The 19,267-nt window shown below is 51.2% G+C and overlaps 5 protein-coding genes and 1 long non-coding RNA gene across 7 annotated transcripts; 3 read left to right on the top strand and 3 right to left on the bottom strand.

The window, feature by feature from the left end:
- Positions 1-333: 333 nt before the first annotated feature.
- LOC120894564 lies at positions 334-1,843 on the bottom strand. The gene is made up of 4 exons (XR_005738207.1): positions 1,415-1,843; positions 1,272-1,340; positions 876-1,178; positions 334-790 (listed from the first exon to the last, which is right to left on the bottom strand). It is a non-coding gene; the product is annotated as an uncharacterized LOC120894564 (long non-coding RNA).
- Positions 1,844-2,360: 517 nt separating this feature from the next.
- LOC120897304 (UPF0687 protein C20orf27 homolog) lies at positions 2,361-3,592 on the bottom strand. Its single transcript, XM_040302076.1, has 2 exons — positions 3,139-3,592; positions 2,361-3,000 (listed from the first exon to the last, which is right to left on the bottom strand). The coding sequence occupies exon 2, from the start codon at positions 2,986-2,988 to the stop codon at positions 2,452-2,454; it is 537 nt and encodes a 178-aa protein (XP_040158010.1). The 5' UTR covers positions 2,989-3,000; positions 3,139-3,592; the 3' UTR covers positions 2,361-2,451.
- A 554-nt stretch (positions 3,593-4,146) lies between these two features.
- Positions 4,147-6,792, top strand: LOC120902386 (eukaryotic translation initiation factor 2A). The gene is made up of 2 exons (XM_040311100.1): positions 4,147-4,265; positions 4,661-6,792. The coding sequence occupies exons 1-2, from the start codon at positions 4,235-4,237 to the stop codon at positions 6,526-6,528; spliced, it is 1,899 nt and encodes a 632-aa protein (XP_040167034.1). The 5' UTR covers positions 4,147-4,234; the 3' UTR covers positions 6,529-6,792.
- On the bottom strand, positions 6,776-7,514 carry LOC120902396 (small integral membrane protein 8). 2 transcript variants are annotated; one of them, XM_040311111.1, is made up of 3 exons: positions 7,385-7,514; positions 7,070-7,255; positions 6,776-6,959 (listed from the first exon to the last, which is right to left on the bottom strand). In XM_040311111.1, the coding sequence occupies exons 2-3, from the start codon at positions 7,169-7,171 to the stop codon at positions 6,804-6,806; spliced, it is 258 nt and encodes an 85-aa protein (XP_040167045.1). In that variant the 5' UTR covers positions 7,172-7,255; positions 7,385-7,514; the 3' UTR covers positions 6,776-6,803. The 2 variants fall into 2 exon arrangements, with proteins under 2 accessions (XP_040167045.1, XP_040167054.1); XM_040311120.1 differs by having other exon boundaries at positions 7,070-7,305; positions 7,385-7,504.
- Positions 7,515-7,568: 54 nt separating this feature from the next.
- Positions 7,569-15,434, top strand: LOC120902377 (girdin). Its single transcript, XM_040311088.1, has 8 exons — positions 7,569-8,137; positions 9,442-10,460; positions 10,530-10,827; positions 10,894-12,675; positions 12,752-12,990; positions 13,061-13,136; positions 13,215-13,498; positions 13,564-15,434. The coding sequence occupies exons 1-8, from the start codon at positions 8,087-8,089 to the stop codon at positions 14,048-14,050; spliced, it is 4,236 nt and encodes a 1,411-aa protein (XP_040167022.1). The 5' UTR covers positions 7,569-8,086; the 3' UTR covers positions 14,051-15,434.
- Positions 15,435-15,687: 253 nt separating this feature from the next.
- LOC120893747 (probable trafficking protein particle complex subunit 2) lies at positions 15,688-16,426 on the top strand. The gene is made up of 2 exons (XM_040295820.1): positions 15,688-15,875; positions 15,966-16,426. The coding sequence occupies exons 1-2, from the start codon at positions 15,786-15,788 to the stop codon at positions 16,296-16,298; spliced, it is 423 nt and encodes a 140-aa protein (XP_040151754.1). The 5' UTR covers positions 15,688-15,785; the 3' UTR covers positions 16,299-16,426.
- The last annotated feature ends 2,841 nt before the right edge of the window (positions 16,427-19,267 follow it).

Below are 19,267 nucleotides of genomic sequence, written 5' to 3'. Positions count from 1 at the left end.
ACCCATTTTCTACCATCTGTTACACATTCTGTGACACACCGTTTTGACTATGGGCTGGATCGTTCAGTACCAGGGGTATGACATGGCCTACCCATCGCGGACAGGCGAGTATGGTGCGCTACAAGCTACCAGATCCACCAAGTTAATCCAATGATAGACTAGCCGCATCCTTGCTGTTGGGGTTTGTAAAACGCAAGACGAGGCAAAGCGACATGCGCAATCGAAATGCAGTCCGTAAATATCCAGACAAAATCCTCTAGTGAACGTGCATAGAAACCTTCTAACAAACTAACTATATGTCATCATGTTTATTCCCCCTTTAAAAATGCGTAGTGATTTATGAGAATATAAACTAGATTTATTTATCTTAAATGTTGTATAAAACCCGCACATACGAGTGGAGGCAGTCTCATAAATGTAGGTTTACAAGCACAAATGTAAATTTTACTAGCGAGCGAGGGGTGGGTTCCATTTTTGGGGCCCCTCAAGACCACGGGGCCCTACGCGGCCGCTTAGTTTGCTTAGCGCTTATCTCGACCCTTCACACACACGCGCATGTCAAAACACTTAACTTAAAATTAGGCATATCGATGTATGCCTTAAAGCGTACTTAAGTCTAATCTTAACTCGTTAACATCATCACAATAACACTATTAACGTGATGTCGTATAGATGTGCGGAAGTGGGTTAATGTTACCAATTTGCCGCGATGAGTGTTTGTCGCCTTTCCGGGGTTATTCGGTGGCATGTTGGTGCTGCCAGCGAGCGGCCGTCGATGAAATCGATACACCTGAGGGAATATAAAACATTTGCTTTAGAGGGAAGATAAAACAACAGATCTAGATGTAGCGATAGTGCATCTAGAAGGAACTCACTTGTGGGGTTTTTTCTCCTGCCACGAAATTTGACCGCAATCAGTAGAGCGGTCGGTTCGGTCCTGTTGCTGCTGCAGCTATTGTGGGGCAGCGGATAATGCAGATCCCAAGGGTTGAATTCCTGCCCCGAACATTGTGAACGAGCGCGCTCGACACCGTCTGACCGCGCAATCGGAGCACCCGGTGCCGGCTGGGTCTCTAGCGTGTTGTGCTGGTAGAGCCCGACTCGTCGCCGTACAGCTTCCGGAGGATGTTCTTAAATGGTTCCTCGTAAGCCCACGTTCCAGGATAGAGGAAAATTGGCTGCAAAAAAGGAATAAACACCACGATTAGCATCCTAATCCCTAGCTTCACCAAACAATCTTCTTCTTCTTTCGTAGCCCACTTACAACTTACCGAATCATATACAACGCAACGTACAGTCGCAAACACCTGCGGCAGGCCCATATCGTTTCTGCATTATATCTGCAAATAAAAAAGAGGCCATAGTCTGTTCAAAAAGTGTTTCTTTATCATGATAATCGCTGGATAACACTTACCCGCTGTCTTGTGCTGTGTTGTTCACCACACCACTTTCCTACGCCGGTACATGCACGTAACGCTTCCGACGGAGCCAGCACGCATTGGGGAGGACTTCAACTACTTACTTTTGCTAAAATTACACTTACTTACGTAAAATTAAGAACTTAATTATTAAAAAACTTACCAAAATTGATCAGCAAACAACACTGTTTACGTTTTTTTACACACACAACCGAACTTCTACAGTGACAGCAGCCGCCGTGCACCAACACAACGAAAGGTGTCAGGCGAGACGTCAGACGATCTTAGGCGAGGGGTAGGAAGGAGATCGGTGGTGAGGGACGTGAAAGCTCAGCTCGACAGAATCGCTATAGGAGGAAGCGAGGCAACTAGACTAGACTAGAGAAATTAGAGCGAGAGGTACCTCACCAACCCTCGCATTGTTTGCCGGGACCGTAGGCCGGATAATCGAGGAAGGAACTCACAAGTCTAGATAAGGCAGCGCTCTGGCATCAATCGTCATCAAGACGCTCTGTCACCTGTTCGATGTCTTATAGACCTGTCATGATGCTCCAAATGTAAACAAACGTCCATGTCAAAACACATACAGTGCAAATACATGCATTATGTACACGTAATAGTCATATACGTTTCAAACCTGTATATTTCATGTTACAATAGATTTTGAAGATTATATGGGTTTGTACGAGTCGAATGTCGTGTTCGATTGATGCCAGAGCGCCGCCTAACACAGCCACACTCGGTTATTCGGGCGCTGCCGTGAGTGTCGTTTTGTAAACAAATCGGGCGGACCGTAAATAAACAAGGTCAAGCCCCCATTTTTTGTTCTTTTCTTCTCGCTGCTGGCAGACCACTTTTTCGCACAGCACGATTTTCCGTACCAATCAACAGGCGCTTCTTATTCGACCCAATAAAAAAATGCCCTAGATTGAAGGTGGTCAATTTTTTTTTTCAAAAGAGTTTTGGGAAATTTATTACGCTATCAATAGGCGGTAAAAATACACAATGCAGACATAGCAAATGGGTCTGCTGTTTACTTTTCTTTAGCAAAACCCTGCCAATCGGACATTTCCGATTCGTCGTCGTTCTTGTCCACGCCGATGCAATGAATCCCGTTCCGCAGCATCGGCGTCCCCTTGCCCTTTCCGAGCACACGCGCCACCAGAATCAGTTCCAGCCGCCGGCCGGCCTCTTCCTTGCCACACAAATGCAAACATTCCTTCAGCAGCTTCTCCTTGTGGGCGAAAAACTCGATCGTCACGGCAAAGTGCTCCACGCCCTTTACCTCAACCGTGCGGGAGGGAAAATCCAGCAGCCGGCAGTGCACGTTCGGCACTGCGACATCCTGCGCAACGAAGGCGCTGATGCCGTCGGCAGTAAAGCCTGCATCCTTTATTGCTTGCGCCGGCACATTCAGCTCGATGCGGTAGCGGTGATTTATCTGCAGAAATCCCAGGTGGACGGTCAGGGACGTTCCGTCGGGGGCGACTTGATAGATAATGCTGTTATCGTGCAGCCCGTCGTTTATCACCGCTTGGTCAAAGTGGACGTGATGCGGCGAGTCGACCATACTGCGTGTTTGCTGAAAATATGATATCGACGTTAGCGAAGGCGCAACACGTGATGATGATGATGATGAGCATGATGGAGGTTGAAGCAGCTCACCGGACCCGAATTGAGGCCAAAGGCGCGCTCTGATTGATGCTATCCATTACCATACCTTAAATCTGCGCTCAAGTTGGAGGAAAGATTCGCCCTGAAGAACGTGCCGTTAGCACGTTGTTCTGCACACTGTTGATGGTTTCTTCTTTGCCGGACTTGATTTCACGCAGCGTGTTTCGGGTTATTTTAAGAACACACAATCTCATCGCCCCGTCCTCACCGACGCGTCGCTGGGTTGTGATGGTGCAAACTTCGGCCTAGCCAGAACTTCTTGTTGACTGTTCATCGAAGCAAATTATCGAAACAAGAAAAATCACTTTGCGCGAGTGTGTAATCGTGAACGACCGCCAATCCTGAAATCAACAAACGCGGAACGGAGCGGAATGTGGAACGTCGCGTTTGAAGGGTCCCGCAGGCCAAAAACCGTCGCCAGCGCCTCCAAATCGGTGCGATTTTCCCTCGCTGGCGACGTTTTTTAAGTACTTGTGAGGGTTTTCGACGTTTTGAGCGAGGAGGATGGCCGTCGAAAAGCTCGCCTTGCCCAAGATGTTATAAAAGACCAGGTGGATGAATACAGAGCAATTTGACAATCAAGCAAGAGTGGCTATGTCAAATCCCATACATCTTCAAACCCGTATAAAACATTTTTTGGAATTTTTGACATATTTAACAAAACAAACGATTAATGAGGATGAGAAAAATCATGTTATAAAGATTATCTAATTTAAGTTAAATGAAAAGTGAACGTAGTTTCAATAATTGCTAATTAAATCATGCGAAAAGTGACACACGGGTTCTCCATTGGCTAGCTGTCAGAAGGATATTGCATCACCTGGACTCTTATAACTTCCTTGGCCTTGCCTTGCAGGCTGTCACTCAAGCGGACGGTTTGGCAAAACAAAACTCGTTTTGCGAAAAAATCCCTATTGAAATTACATGGAATATGTTAAAAATTATCTTTCCTTATCACAAATCATGACGATTCTACTACAGCTATCTGTTCTCATTGATGATTTGCTTCCCATAGCCGTTTGCAAGAAATGGTGTGTCATTCCCTCAGTTGAAAGGGCAATACATGCAAGAAGAAGAAGAAGAAGAAGAGGAGGAAACTTCAGTCGAAAAATCGAAATCGTCACCAAAGGGCTACGTGAACAATGGCGAGCGGAAATACTCCTACAGTAGCGTGTAAGTAGTAACCCGGAACTAGGCTGGCATGATTTCGACCATTCCTAAACCCTGTCCGAACAAGCTGTGCATGGGGAATTATGTCCCCGTGGCCTAAATTACCGTACAACCACGTTTTGCCGGGAGCACACCTCTCGAAAACATGCAAGGCGCACGGCTTGCACCCTCGTTGACGTCACGAACGCGATCCTCCCATAGCGTGGCGATCGTGACTGATGATCGTGAATGTTTGCCGAGAATTGTTTGAGTGCCGCTGGACGGTGTCCCCCCATTTTCGGAGATTTCGGCTGACCTTGCTATAACCTACAATTTTGTTTCTCTATCGCTTTCTTTCCCTCTCCTCTCTCTCTCTCTCTCTCTCGCTCTTTCACGTCCCCTCTTTGCCCGGGAGGCAGTGCGATCCGCGAAAGGAGTGGAAGTGTGGAAGACCGAACAACAGAAACAGCAGCTCACATTTCTTCCGGACCCGAGGTTTACTCCCGACCAGAGTAAATCTTGCCGCGCTATTGTTTATAGCCCCGACGGACGATTTCTGGCCTGGGCCAATGGGTCGACGGTGCAGCTGTGCCAGGTGACGGCGGCGGGCTGGAAGCCGATCGCGTCCCTACCCCGTCCGAAGGCGTGCCATCTGCGGTTCTCGCCGCTCGGCAGCTTCCTCATGACGTGGGAGGTGTACACCGAGAATCCGCACGAAACGCCGAAGGAGAAGCCGAACCTGTTCATCTACCGTGCGGCGACGGGCGAGGAGGTGTACTCCATCATCCAGAAGCGTCACCAGGACTGGCAGATGCATTGGAGCTGCGACGAAAGCATTGCCGCTCTGTTGGTCGGCGGAGAGGCACTGTTCTACGATCATGGCCCGACCGGGTCCGGCTTCGGGCAGGTGGTGAAGCGCTTCGGCGGCCTCCGGAACGGGGGACTCTCGGTGGCCCCCGGACCCTCGCCACCGCACATCGGCGTGTACATGCCGGGCACGAAGGGTGCACCGTCGATGTGCCGCCTGTTCAAGTATCCGAACCTGGAGCTGAACCAGCCGGTCGCGTCCAAGAGCTTCTTCCAGGCGGATAAGGTGGACATGATGTGGAACCGGAAGGGCACCGGGCTGATCCTGATGACCAGCACGGACGTCGACACGACCGGCGTGTCCTACTACGGCAAGCAGGCGCTGCACTACATGACGCCCAAGGGCGACTCGTGCGGCATCCAGCTCAAGGCGGAAGGGCCCATCCACGACGTGGCGTGGAGCCCGAAGTCGACGGAGTTCTGCGTGGTGTACGGCTTCATGCCCGCCCGGGCCACACTGTTCAATCTGAAGTGCGACGCGGTGTACGATTTCGAGCCGGACAACCGGAACTCGGTCTTCTTCAACGACTTTGGCAATCTGGTCGTGTTCGGCGGGTTCGGCAATCTGCCCGGCTACATCGAAACCTGGGACCTGGTGCGGCGCAAGAAGCTGGCCAACTTCAAGGCGCCCGACACGACGCTGCTGGAGTGGAACCCGGCCGGCGACACGTTCCTGACGGCCACGACCGCACCGCGGCTGCGCATGTCGAACGGGTTCAAGGTTTGGCACTATTCCGGCGCCCTGCTCGGCGAGTACAGCTGGGCCGGTGAGCTGCTGGAGGTGATCTGGCAGAAGTACCCGGCGGGCACGTTCAAGCAGCCGGCCATCTCCGACGAGAAGGTGGCAGGCATCGTGTCCGCCACGCCGGTGGCCAGCAAGCAGAAGTACATTCCACCCGGCGCACGGAACAGCGTGACCGTCTCGGCGAGCGGGGAAACCGTCGACCTTCGACCACCGATTCCGGGGCTGCCGCCCGGCTACCGCTCTTCGGTGCAGATTAAGAACAGCAAGAAGAGCAAGAAGGCGGCGGCAGCTGCGGCCAAAGCGTCCACTGCCACCCCTGCTGCTGGCGGTGAGTCCACTTCGCCGCCCGAGCCGAAGAAGCAACCGGCAAAGAAGAATGCCGCCAAAAACCTACCCACCGACAATGGTGATCTGGCGAATGGCAACGCTACCCAGGCGAAGCAGAGCGACACCACCACCACCACCACCAGCAGTAATAGCAGCTTGCAGAAGGTATCGCCCACGGGCGATCCGGCAAAGGACAAAAAGATCAAAACAATTCAAAAGAAGCTGAAGGACATCAAGGTGCTGAAAGAGAAGCACGAACGGGGCGAAACGCTTGTGCAGACGCAAATCATCAAGATGAACTCGGAAGCCGAGCTCATCAAGGAGCTGGAAGCACTGAAGGTGGCCTGAGCCTCTGTACAGTTCTTTCCATTGACCATGCTGTCAACAAACCACAACCTCCAGCCAACCTTCAGGTACCTAAGGGACGACCGCGTCTGTCTGCCTGCTGCAAATTGAACAATCGACATCGAACGTGAAGAAATATTTTTGATAATACTTTTCTCCATCTCCCCCTTGCCCCCTCCCTCTTTGTTAGAGCATCAAAGCACACGTTTCGGAAACGGGTGATGTCTTTTGGGATGAAATAAAGCAAACGTTTGCAAGAAAACCGAACGCCCGGGGGTTTATTCCCATTTCGATTTCCGCTTTACGAACACTTCCTTCCCGTCTTCCTGCACTGCCGTGTAGTAGCCTAACCCTTCGTACTTGGATCGCATGTAGGCGATGTAACCGAATGTGATGCCGAGACAAACAACGCCTATTCCCATTACGACGACATTCTGCAAAAAGAGGGAGAGTAGGGCAAGATTAGAAGGACCTCAGAATGGTAAGAACTACGATCCGGAGGGGAAACATTTCATCAATTTGCTTCCCATCATGCAATACATACGGGCTTTGCGTACAGTTCAAAGTTGATGGCCCGGAAAACGTTGGTCATGCGCATAGAACGGATGCCGTCTCCGGGCGCTGGTTCTTTCGGTTTTTCGCTCATCGCTTCCGTGGTGATCTCTCCGCGTGATTATTCAATCAACATCAACAACTTACTGCGCACGTTATCGCTGGCGCTCTCGGCCGGCTGAAAACAAAGGCAAACGCTCGTTACAATACCCGCACAACGGTAGACACCTTTCAACTGTACAAATGTCGCACAATTAAAATAACATTTTCCTTCCCGAAAACCATCGTTTCCTTTCCTTCTACTCACCTGTTCGCTTATTTTGATTTGGTGGGATTTTTTATTTTATTTTCCACCGAAACGTCGCGCTCCACCACCAGCCAGGTGACAGTTGGTTGTCACAACACAAAAGCCCCTCCCCTTCCTCTTTGCTCCCCGTCGTCGCGCACAAACTCAAAACTTCACCGTTTGACAGTTGGTCGCACCTCGGGGAACAGGTTTTCCTCTGCGCACAGAAAGCGAAAGGTGTGTGTGGAGACGCATAAACGCAGCAGCAGCAGCAGCAGCAGACACAAAAGCGCTTCTCGGTGGTGCGTTCACGCAAAAGAAAAACAGGGCCGTCGTGTCGCAAAGGTGTCGAAACAAACAAAACAAAACACAAGTGCAGAATCGTTTTTTGTATCGGGCACAAAGGGGAAACCATGCTACCGTACGCTAGGGCCGCTGGGGTGTGACTCGCGGCGCATCATCGGTACCCCCACGGCAGCAGCAGCAGCAGCACCTAAAAAATGGTTCTCCAACTTACCTTCGCAAGATCGATCGACGAAGCCATTGGCTGCATGTAGTTGCGCGAAGGGCTACGGAAAGATTTGTGGTGCCTGCAGCAGCACTGTTGTCGCCGCCTACCCGTCCCCGTGCTGAATGTTTTCCCGTTTGTGTTTTCCTTTTACGTGTTTTTTGTGAGTGTGTGTGTACGTGTGTGTGTGCGTCTGTTTTCGTCGGTGAAGAAAAATGTCGTCCAGTGAGATTGAAGAATTTGTAAACGGGGCGCTGGTTTCGTGGGTAAGTAAAGCAGCCAGCACCACCCAGGCATTGGGCCTGGGAAAGGGAGCATGGAAAAGGCAAGAGTGAAAAAACAACAACGTCCGCACACAACCAGCCACAGTGCTTTGCAAACCCCCCTCCTCCCTTTATTCCATCCCCTCGCCACCCTTCTTCCACCATCTGGTGCTGGTGCGAGTTATAGGCCAGTTTTTCCCTTTTATTTTTCTTTCGTTTCGGAACTCGCTCTGGAATGCGCTCCACAATACGTGAGACAAATTAAACATCGCTATTTTGCATACTCTGTACGTTCGGAGTATAAGGAATATTGCTTCCATCCATATTCGTCTTTCCGAATGCAATTAATTGCTCTGCGAACGTGACCCCCCCACCCCCTCTCCCGATATACTTCCAGTGCCTACTGCGCGAATGCATAATACACACTGCCATGTGTCCCCCCTTCTATTGCTTCCATTTTTTTACGAGCCGCGTTCGAATGAGAATCGTTTTCGCAATTCTTTCGCCGTGTTTGCGTGGGTTTTTTGTGTGGCGGGGCACGCTCTTCTCGCATTAAAAATAGAGTCGGGCCAGCGGCGGAATCGAGCGCGATAAATAAAGAGGAAAGACTGCAGGCAACGAACAAGAAATCGAAGAAAAACAACGACACCAACCAAATACCGAATCTCCAGCCTCTCTACGCGCACCCGGTACCAGCCAAACGGCAGCTGGCCAATGTCTTGCCGTTTAAAAGCACTTCACAGCAGCAGCAACATAACAGCTTTGCTTGTTGGTTGGTGGGAAAGGGAAGGCAGGGAGAAGAAGAGGTTTCGGTTTTGTGGTGAACGGTCCCGAGATGGGTACACCTCCTCCTCCTTCTCCTCTTCGTCCTCCTCTACTCCTCAGCTGCGCTTGGCAGTCGATGGTATTTGACCCTTTATGCCTAACGAATGCGGGGTGCACTTGTGCCCGAAATTGGAAAGGTCGTCGCCCAAGAGGAAAAGAAGCTTGGAGAGGCCCAAAACGCCAGATAAAACACGCGGACGTCGGCACAAATACATTTTGTGGTTTGTCGCGCTTCTAGGTCGACGGCCTCCCCCCCAACCCCTCCCCCACTAACACCAAAGAGAAAGAGAGAGAAAAATAATTAAAAATTCGAATTCGCATTTCGCAACAGCTCCAAATCGAAGCTCTTAAAAGATCGTCCCAAAAGAAAGAAATACAAAAAGTGCGTGACGGCGTGTGCGTTCGTCTGTTTGTTTTCAGTTATCATTCATTAAGCGTTTTTTTCTGCTCCCTCTCTCTCTCTTTCTCTCTCGCCAACGCAGATTGAATCGTGTTTACCGCGGCATGAAATAATCGCCGGATACGTGTCACTGCTCGATGGCACCATACTGCACACCGTGTACCTGCAGATCGACCCCGAGCCGCAGCATCATCCGGCCAAGATACGCGGCACGGCGGAAGTGCTGACCTCGCTGGCCGCCGCCCGCACGCGCAACTTCGACGCGATCGTGAAGAACCTGCGCAATCTGTACGATGAGGAGCTCGGGCAAACGATCCTCACCCTGCCGGACTGTTCCGTGCTCGGCCATTCGCCGGAGTCGCGGGCCGGCCTCGAGCAGATGAAGCTGCTCATCACGCTGCTGCTCGGGGCGGCCGTCCAGTGCCCGAACAAGGAAATATTCATTGCGCGCATCAAGGAGCTGGACGTGAACACGCAGCACGCGATCGTGGAGGTAATCAAGCAGGTGACGGACAGCCAGACGCTCGTGCTGACGCAGGAAGCGCTCGACCAGCTGGCGCCCGAGCTGATGTGCAAGCACCTGGTGCGGCTGGCGAAGGAGCGCGACCAGTACCATGGCAAGTGGATGTCGTCCTTCATTACGGACAGCGAGCAGCAGGCGCTGGTCAACAGTTCCAGCTCGAAGGGCAGCCTGCACAATGCCGCATTGTCGTCCGCGTCGACCAGCACGGCCAACACGCCGTCCACCACGTCCGAGAGCAACCATCTGGCGGTGGAGCTGGCCGACTACAAGTCGAAGCTGCGGAAGCTGCGCCAGGAGCTGGAGGAAAAGTCGGAGCTGCTGATGGAGGTGAAGGAAGAGCTGGACCACAAGTGCAACCAGTACGAGAAGCTGCGCACGGAAAGCCAGGACTGGTACTCGGAGTCGCGCCGGGCGGCCGCCTACCGGGACGAGGTGGACGTGCTGCGGGAGCGGTCCGAGCGGGCCGATCGGCTGGAGGTGGAGGTACAAAAGCTGCGCGAGAAGCTGTCCGATGCCGAGTTTTACAAGACGCGGGTCGAGGAACTGCGCGAGGACAATAGGATGCTGCTGGAGACGAAGTAAGTGCCAACGGGGGGAGGTGTTTTTCCCCATTTCTAATGCATTGTAATGCGTTTTTTTTTTTGTAGGGAAATGTTGGAAGAACAGCTAGCGCGGTCCCGCAAGCGCAGCGATCAGGTGATGACGCTCGAGGCGGAAATTATCAAATTCAAGCAGATGATGAACGATATGACGCTCGAGCGGGACGTGGACAAGAGCAAGCTGCAGGAACTGTTGGAAGAGAACGTACAGCTGCAGCTGGCGACGAAGAATTTGATGGCGGGTCCGGATGCGAACGTCGCGAACCAGGCACAATCCGACACGGATACGGACGACCTGCCATCGAACGACAACAGTTTGTCGGAGCAGCTGACGACGAACGCACAAGTGAGCAGGATTTGCATCCATGCATGTCAATGCAATCTATTTTATGTTTTTCCCTCCCTTTTCCAGACCCGCGCACTGAAGCTGGAGCTCGAGAATCGACGACTGCTCGCCGCCCTCGATAGCCTGAAGGAGTCCTCCTTCCACGAAAACTCGAACAAGATTCTGGAGCTCGAGAAGGACAAGAAGAAGCTATCGCTGCGGCTAGAGCAGACGCAGGAAAATTGCAACCGACTGGTGCAGCAAAACAGCGAGCTTGAGAACGTGTTCAAGAACGCGCTGGAAGAGAACAAGAAACTGCAGGACGCGATCGATTCGAAGCAGCAGATGATCGACCGGCAGACGCACGATCGCGAGCTCGACCGCATACGGCAGATCGATCTGGAAAAGCAGATCGAATCGCTCACCAAGGACAAGCAGCGGGTGCAGAACCTGTTCGAGAGCATCCAGCGCCGCACGATCGATCTGGAGCGTTCGATCGACACCAAGAGCAAGGAGAGCGTGCAGCTGAACGAGCGGCTGAAGGAGCTCGAGGACGTGCGCAAGGAGCTGTACGACGTGCGGGGCAAGTGCTCGACCGTCGAGCGGGAAAACGTGAACCTCGCCAAGGAGCTGGTCAAGTACAAGGAGGTGCTGGAAAAGTGTGAGCACGATCTGGACCGGGTCGGGGGCGAGCTCGAGACGAAGGAAAAGGAAATCGAGCAGCTGGCGAAACAGGTCGACGAAGGTTCGAGCGTGCTAGTGAAGCTGCAGGAGCTGGAGAAGGAAAACCAGGAGCTGCTGTCGCAGCAGAAGATGCACACCGACACGATCGCTACGCTGCAGAAGGATCTGTACGATGGCACGATGGCGACGAAGAAGGTGAAGCAAAACCTGGAGCGGCTCGGGCTGAACGATACCGAGCTGGAGCGGAACGAGATGAACGTGGAGGTGTTTGTCGAAAAGCTGTGCAAAAATCCCGAATCCTTCAAGACGGTGCGCGAGATCGTGCTGAACGTGGCGGGCTCGAGGGATGCGGGCTCGACCGGTGCCGGTGGCGGTACCAAATCCGCCGACATCTGTGTCCTCTGCCACCGGCAGGAGATCTACACGGTCGAGAAGAGCATCGAATTTTCCAACTGCGACGAAACGGCGGCGGCCGACTCCAGCGCGGCAACGAACGCCGTCCCGGAGCTGGAGCAGAAGCTGGAGCAGCTGCGGCAGGAGCATACCGCCCTGCTGGCTGCGCAGGACTCGCTGCAGGAGGAAAACGCGCGCCAGAAGGTGAAGGTGGCTACGCTGGGTTCGCAGATTGCGTCACTCAACACGCAGCACGTGGCGCTGCAGCTGGCCAACTCGCAGCTGGCCGTCGAGAAGGATATGCTGGTGAAGCAGGTGGAGGCGAAGCGGCAGCAGTACGAATCGCTGCAGCACGATTACGTCGCGCTGCAGTGCCTGCACGAGCAGCTGAGCAGTGACTACGACGCGCTGAACGGGGAGAAGGAACTGCTGAAGAACACGATCCGCGACCTGAAGACGGAGAACCGGGATCATCGCGAGCGCACGGTGGCCCTGGAGCGCAAGATCGAGGAGCTGCAGGCCGAACTGCACTCGATGAAGGACGGGCTGACGAATCTGAACAATCTGCGCGCGGAACACTCGAAGCTGAAGGATGACTTCCGGTGTCTGTTCACCACGAGCGAGCGGTTGAAGCAGGACTACAAAAACTGCCACGATCAGTATCGCGCGTTCCGGACGGAGAACAGCCGGCTGAAGCTGCGCAACACCGAGCTGTCCGGGGAGCTGACGAACAAAAAGGAACAGATCAACAATCTGGAGATTGAGTACACCAAAATAAACCAAAGATGCGAGGTAAGTGTGAGTGTGGTAGAGGAACGGGAAGCGAGACGATACACGAGGGGTTCTTGTTTACTTTCCGCTTGCCCAGATGTTGCTTAACATGAACGCCAGCCTGGACATTGATCGGCGCACGCTGATGGACCACGTGTCGCAGATACTCGCTCAGTATCAGGAGCTGCTGGCGCATTCGCTGGAAGACAAACAGCACTACCATGACGAGGAGAAGAGTTTCACCGACAAGCTGAACAACTTGAACCGCCAGAAAGAGAAGCTGGAGGAGAAGATAATGGAACACTACCGGAAGCTGGATAGCTGTTCGCCCAAAAAGTAAGTAAACACCGTGGATGTCCTTTTGTAGCCGTAAAAGGTTATTAACTCTTTCTCGCCTTTTTTGCAGGAAACCGTTCGGCTTGAATCTGGTGAAGAAAATGCGTCGGGCAGGATCGGAACTAATGAATCGTGTTCCTAATAGGGTAAGTACGGAATGCTTCCAGCGCTGATCGAAACACGCAACATTGCATTTAATGCATCAATTTGTCCGGAAATTCCAGAACCGCCGTTCGTGGGTGGAAGAACAACGCCTCACCCAAAGCCAGTGTCTTTCCATGGGTTCCGAGTCGGGCGGCAACGAATCGGACAACAGTATCGAGGAGCCTAACTCGGTCGCCTCCGACACGAACCTGCTGCAGCGTGGCTCCCAGCTGCGCCAGAGTCTCCAGCGAAAGCCAAACAACGAAGCGCTCAATGCCACGTTGCTGCGTGGCGGAATTCGCAGCAGCCTGCAGGCTTCCCGCCGCGATGAGGTGAATCCCGCCCACAGAAACAGCTTCCAGGGGTAGGTTGAGCAGCTGCTGGCACGCGAATGGATGGCGAGCGGATTTTAACTGTACTCCTTTCCAGGTTTGATACCGCTACCGACGCGCTGAATCTTGGCACGGCCGGAACTCGCCGCACGGTGTACCTGGACGACAAGATCGTCAACTCCGGTTCTAGCACACCGACCGGCGGTGGTGCCGTGAACCCATCTCCTCCACCATCCGTTTCCACGCCCCCTCCGCCGCCTCCGCCGCGTACGGATCAGAGTGCGGGTGCAGCCACTACCAGCCAATCGAACTCACCGGCCGAACCGACGTTCGTGCTGCTGAACCGAATTTCCACCACAACCACCACGCTGAAAACGGAAACCACTTCGAACCTGCTGCCCGGCAGCCCGCAACAGCTGAACGAGGTCAGTGGCAATCCGTCCGGTGCACCGAATGCCGGCACGAACTCGCTCTGCGGCATGGAGGACAGCAACAAAAAGGACTCGAACGGCAACAACAGCAAGAAGAAGCCGGAACCGAAGAACCGCGACAGTGCGATATGGTACGAGTATGGGTGTGTTTAGCGTGTATGAAAGTGTGTCCCATCCCCAAGCGAAAAGCGTATTCAATGCAAGCATTTATTAGAAAACGAAGCATTGCAACCATAAGCCTATACGAGCAGTATTGTAGTGAGAGAGAGAGAGAGAGGTGATGAAATAGGTGGCCTAGCATTTTTCGACTGATGATGGATGGCACGTTTTTGCTGCAGAAAGATGTGCAGGCGTGCGGATATGACGCCTACTGCGTTCCCCGCTGGAGAAGGCGATTATACTTTTTTTAATGCTGGCCGGTGCGTGTGTGTGCGTTTAGTGAACAGCGTGCTTGCGTGTGCATGTGTGTGCGTGTTCGTCCATTCCGTACCAGCCCATATTTACCCAGTTAACAAGTGCTTTAACCTAAATACCACTTACAAAACACTCAACAGCAAAATAAGGCCTGAACAAAGTTTAATTTAAAAATAGGTCTTACGCGCCCGGTGTGATGCGTACGTTTTGGCGCATCTGTTAGGTTATTGCTCAATTGCGCGCTGCATGTCTCCCCGCAACACATTATGGCCTTTTCTTGTTTGCGTCGTGCAAATTATGAGTTTGTGCGCAAATTAATGCAGCTGCTTATTGAAACTATTGCCCAGATGAGTAAACTTTATCCCAAGTGCTTAGCGTTAATCTCTTCCCAAATGCCCTACGCGCGCACCGCAAACAACGAACCCTGTTTACCATGTATTATGAAAACGTAAGGAATCTCTTTAAAAGTATCTCCATGTTTTGTTTTACATTAAAATTAATACGTTTACATATATCTCGCTGCTATCCATTTTGAAACTAGTATTGTACGAACTAAATTGTAAGATTTGTATCGCCCCCGCTATCAACGTTTCCCTGCGCCCCGCCTTATCATTGGGCTCTCGACCGAAGCGTGAATGTAGCGTGTGTAACCTATACCACAACGAAATACCACTAACATACTTTCGTTTTTGTCTTGTGATAACATTTAAATGATTTATTGTTTGCCCTCCCTCCCCGAACAATTACCAACCATTTTTGAAAAGCGCAATTTTATTACTCCTCGGATGCTCGTGTTTTAGAGAGTTGTTGTGTAACAGGACTGTTCGATACAGGGTTCCGATAAAAAAACAAACAAAGGAGAAGAAATCAAAATTATACCACTAGGATAATATGCTTCCGTTCCGGCTACAGGACAGTTCAAACAGACGCTAATGCAGATGTTTGAAGGAGAAAACATGAATCTGTAAAGCGAAACGAATGAAGCAGAGGAATGAATCACCATTGCCGTTATTAGCATTTGTATTTAATCCTTTTTTAGGTTTAAAAGAAAGCATCGCAAAGGATGTAGAGTGAGAGAGATTTTTAAGTGAAATAAAGGTATAAAATAATTATACTCATCAAATGCATTATGATTTTGTTTTCTACGTGTAAAATTTTATCTACGAAAAAAATCGTTAAATTCCAAATTATTTCACGCAGTAGAAGCTTCCCTGACTGTCAAGCAGTGGGTTTATAATACCGTTTTCATTACTTGCACGGCGATACTGCTATACCTTTTCCCAGTTGCATGAACACTGGTGCGGGGAAGACGTCCTTACTTTTATGCTGCGAAAAGATATACGGTTCTGCGGTGGTTGCTGCCCGTTTTTTGTTCGCAAAAATGTAAACAAACCAATCGGTCTAATCATAACAAATCCACCAAAAGCCATCGTGGCTACGGAGATACTCATTCGCGATTAAAAATAGTGCTAACATGAGCAGCAGTTATTACTTTGCCATCGTTGGCCACAACGATAATCCCATATTCGAAACCGAGTTCGTTACGGTGAATAAGGAAGCGAAGGTAAGCCGAATGCAACCACCCGTCGTACCGACGGTCGTACGATTTTTACACCTTTCTAAAGTGTTTGCCCCTTTTTTCCACCCACTGCAGAAAGAAGACCATCGTCATCTGAACCAATTCATTGCGCACGCCGCACTCGATCTGATCGACGAGCACAAATGGAAAACGAACAACACGTACCTGAAATCGATCGACAAGTTTAACCAATGGTTCGTGTCCGGGTTTGTGACGGCCAGCCATCTGCGGTTCGTGATGGTGCACGACAACCGGAACGATGAAGGCATCAAGAACTTCTTCAACGAGATGTATGAAACGTACATCAAATATCTGATGAATCCGTTCTACATGCCCAACACGCCGATCAAGTCGCTGGCGTTCGAGAAGAAGGCCCAGCTGTATGGGAAAAAGTTTCTCGGAACGTAATGTGCCGCCACCTGCCGGCACAGTAAGAAGCGGACGGTATGGGTTAAGGGTTTTGAGAAAAACATTCGAAATCGTTACAATTAGCTTACGAATAAGATATATACATTGAAAGTCATCTACTCCAGTAAGATTTGGTGTCTTTCGGGTCAATCTACCGATAAAAACACATTCGAAACAACACATACAGCAGAACACATAATTTCCTATTTCAAATTATTCTATTTTCTTTTGCTTCATAGAGCTGCTCTTTTAAATTTAATATCAGCTACAAACTTTAAATTACTTCCAAAAACATACGCACGCACGCACGCACGCACGCACGCACTTTACGCTGTTCGTTTCGTTGCGCAAGAATGCTTGCGCTTCGCTAAACGTTTGTCTATTCATAAGAGAAAAGAGAAAAATCGCATAAAAAAGTGTCCCTTTTTGCCTTTGTACTTGCTTTCTCTGGCAGCTGGCTGACAGTGCTATTGAACAGCGAACTGTACGGCATCCTGGGCCTAGGCCTTCGGCGAGATTGAAAAACTAATGGATAGGAAGGGACCAAAATAAACCCTCGCCACGCGACACGAGACAGGCAGATGAAAGGGTGACATATGTGCGGTCAACCCCCGCAAATAGGAATACCCGTGTCCTTTTGCTGCCGCCCAACGAAGTGAACTAATTTGGTTTATCCGGTTACGGTTGAGGCAAGAGAACGAAGAGGGGGCGAAAAAAACCGTTCGCTTCGGACGAACCCCACATACCGACGCTGTGTGCGGAAAAGATTCCCATCCGACCCCTTGCCCTTAGTCACTCCGAAGACCCACCCACCCACACACACTCACACACACACACACAAGAGCGGGCAAACCCACGACCAGCAACAGGTAACCCGCTGTGTTAACGCTTTGATAAATTTTCATTATGCTACGATTAAAATCATCAAACGATTATAACGACAGACGACACGTTCCTGGTAGAAGCGGGCTGATGAAGCGGGCGGGGGCATTTTATTATGATGAAACAGTTCCCAGTCGCTGCTACAGCGAGAGAGGTATTCCTCTGTTTTCCAATAGCATCACCATCACCATCATCATCATCATCTGCCCACCGCGCACGCCAAGCCTCCACGTGAAGCACGTTGCTGCAGTGCGCGCTGCAGAAGCGAAAAGGACATTAGGTCGCCCGGTAGGTCTGTCGGTGGCAGCATATCTCGGCTGTTCTTGTACTTGCTTGTACCGCCGCTCACCACCCACAGAGGGGTGGCAGAGTGGTTACCGTTTATTACCGGAAAAATTGCGTCCACAGAAAACACACGGGCTGCGACGACGACAACGACGACGACAACGGTGGTTCTACCATGGTGATCATCCGAAGGCGGCCTTTCAAGTGCATCCATACGCAGCAACAACCTGTGGAGCGCCGTGTCGTCCCTTTTATTGAATCCTCTTCGTCCTGCCTGTCTTTGACCAGCTTTCAACAGCTTCCTATCCCTCTCCCCATCGGTTACAGAGTGAAGAGTGAAGCCTCTGGTGAAGGGGGTTTATTGGGGATTGAGTAATAACCTGTTGCCCCCAAACCCTCTCTTGGTGGGCGGTTCAACACGAAGACATTACGATGCGCTCGTGCAGGCTGTTCCTCCCCCCCGTACACACCCGGAATGCTCATATTCAATTGATTGATCAAACGGCGGGGCTTCACGCTGCGGTACACACAAACACATTTTTGATCGCTCGAGCGGAAAACCCAGAAAAGCGTGTGCGAAATCCTTTCCACCAATGCGTTATCCTGCCACGCGATGCGTTTTACCGTGCCGTACATCCGTGGTGATAGAAATAGCGTTGGCGGTGGCAAGGGTGGGGAAGGTATGTAAAACCCACCGGAATTGTGTAACGTATGTGTGTAATGCCAAAGGGTCAACAGGGATTGATGCATTATCCTTTGTTGTGATTTATTTTCCCCCAAAAAAACTTGTTTTTATTGTTGCAACTAATGTAAGAAGGTTGTGCGAAAGCTCATTAAAAATGATTTAACATAAAAGCTGTAATCGCAAGAATCCATTACGGGCATGTTTTTCATTCGCTCTCTTTTCATTTCTTCTATTTTTTTATTTATATCGTCCTCAGACATCGATATGATATAGACATCATTGGTCTGCGGCTCTCCTATGTAGCAGAAGCCTACCAAGGGATCGAGCAGGCGGCAGAGAACCTCGGATTGCAGATAAACGAGGCAAAGACCAAACTGATGGTGGCAACATCAGCGGGCCCGCCAACAAATAATCAGAATCTACGTAGGCGTGACGTGCAGATAGGTGAACGCACTTTTGAAGTCGTCCCACAATTCACCTATCTGGGATCAAAGGTCAGCAACGACAATAGCATGGAAGCTGAGTTGCGCGCAAGGATGCTGGCTGCCAACCGGTCATTCTACAGCCTGAAAAAGCAGTTCACCTCAAAGAACCTGTCGCGACGGACGAAGCTGGGACTATATAGTACCTATATAGTACCAGTAATCACATACGCCTCTGAGACATGGACACTGTCCAAATCTGACGAAACCCTCTTAGCCGCGTTCGAGAGGAAGATGCTCAGAAGGATACTTGGCCCCGTATGTGTGGAAGGACAATGGAGGAGCCGCTATAATGACGAGCTATACGAGATGTACGGCGACCTCACTGTCGTACAGCGTATAAAGCTCGCCAGGCTCCGGTGGGCTGGCCGTGTTATACGCATGGAAACGGACGACCCAGCCCGTAAAGTCTTTTTAGGCCGTCCACAAGGACAGAGGAGGCGTGGTAGGCCCAAATTGAGGTGGCAAGATGGCGTGGAGGCGTCCGCCATTAAGGCCGGGATAACGGACTGGCAGACGAAGGCGCGAGACCGTGAGCGGTTTCGGACACTCCTGAGGCAGGCCAAGACCGCAAAGCGGTTGTAGCGCCGGATAAGTAAGTAAGTATCGTCCTCAGAACAACAGCAGTAATGGAG

This window comes from Anopheles arabiensis, chromosome 2 (assembly GCF_016920715.1).
Source record: "Anopheles arabiensis isolate DONGOLA chromosome 2, AaraD3, whole genome shotgun sequence".
NCBI classification, from domain to species: Eukaryota; Metazoa; Arthropoda; class Insecta; order Diptera; family Culicidae; genus Anopheles; species Anopheles arabiensis.
Note: the sequence above shows the minus strand (reverse complement) of the source record. Positions and strands in the feature narration are given on the sequence as shown.

Excerpts from the sequence above, each read along its gene's own strand:
- LOC120902386 (XM_040311100.1), top strand. The coding sequence starts at position 4,235 with ATGGCGAGCGGAAATACTCCTACAGTAGCGT. Across the intron at positions 4,266-4,660 it reads AAATACTCCTACAGTAGCGT|TGCGATCCGCGAAAGGAGTG; the intron begins GTAAGTAGTAAC and ends CCCGGGAGGCAG.
- LOC120902396 (XM_040311111.1), bottom strand. The coding sequence starts at position 7,171 with ATGAGCGAAAAACCGAAAGAACCAGCGCCCGGAGACGGCATCCGTTCT. Across the intron at positions 6,960-7,069 it reads TTGAACTGTACGCAAAGCCC|AATGTCGTCGTAATGGGAAT; the intron begins GTATGTATTGCA and ends CTCTTTTTGCAG.
- LOC120902377 (XM_040311088.1), top strand. The coding sequence starts at position 8,087 with ATGTCGTCCAGTGAGATTGAAGAATTTGTAAACGGGGCGCTGGTTTCG. Across the intron at positions 10,828-10,893 it reads AGCTGACGACGAACGCACAA|ACCCGCGCACTGAAGCTGGA; the intron begins GTGAGCAGGATT and ends TCCCTTTTCCAG. Across the intron at positions 12,991-13,060 it reads GATAGCTGTTCGCCCAAAAA|GAAACCGTTCGGCTTGAATC; the intron begins GTAAGTAAACAC and ends CCTTTTTTGCAG.
- LOC120897304 (XM_040302076.1), bottom strand. The coding sequence starts at position 2,988 with ATGGTCGACTCGCCGCATCACGTCCACTTTGACCAAGCGGTGATAAAC.
- LOC120893747 (XM_040295820.1), top strand. The coding sequence starts at position 15,786 with ATGAGCAGCAGTTATTACTTTGCCATCGTTGGCCACAACGATAATCCC. Across the intron at positions 15,876-15,965 it reads CGGTGAATAAGGAAGCGAAG|AAAGAAGACCATCGTCATCT; the intron begins GTAAGCCGAATG and ends CACCCACTGCAG.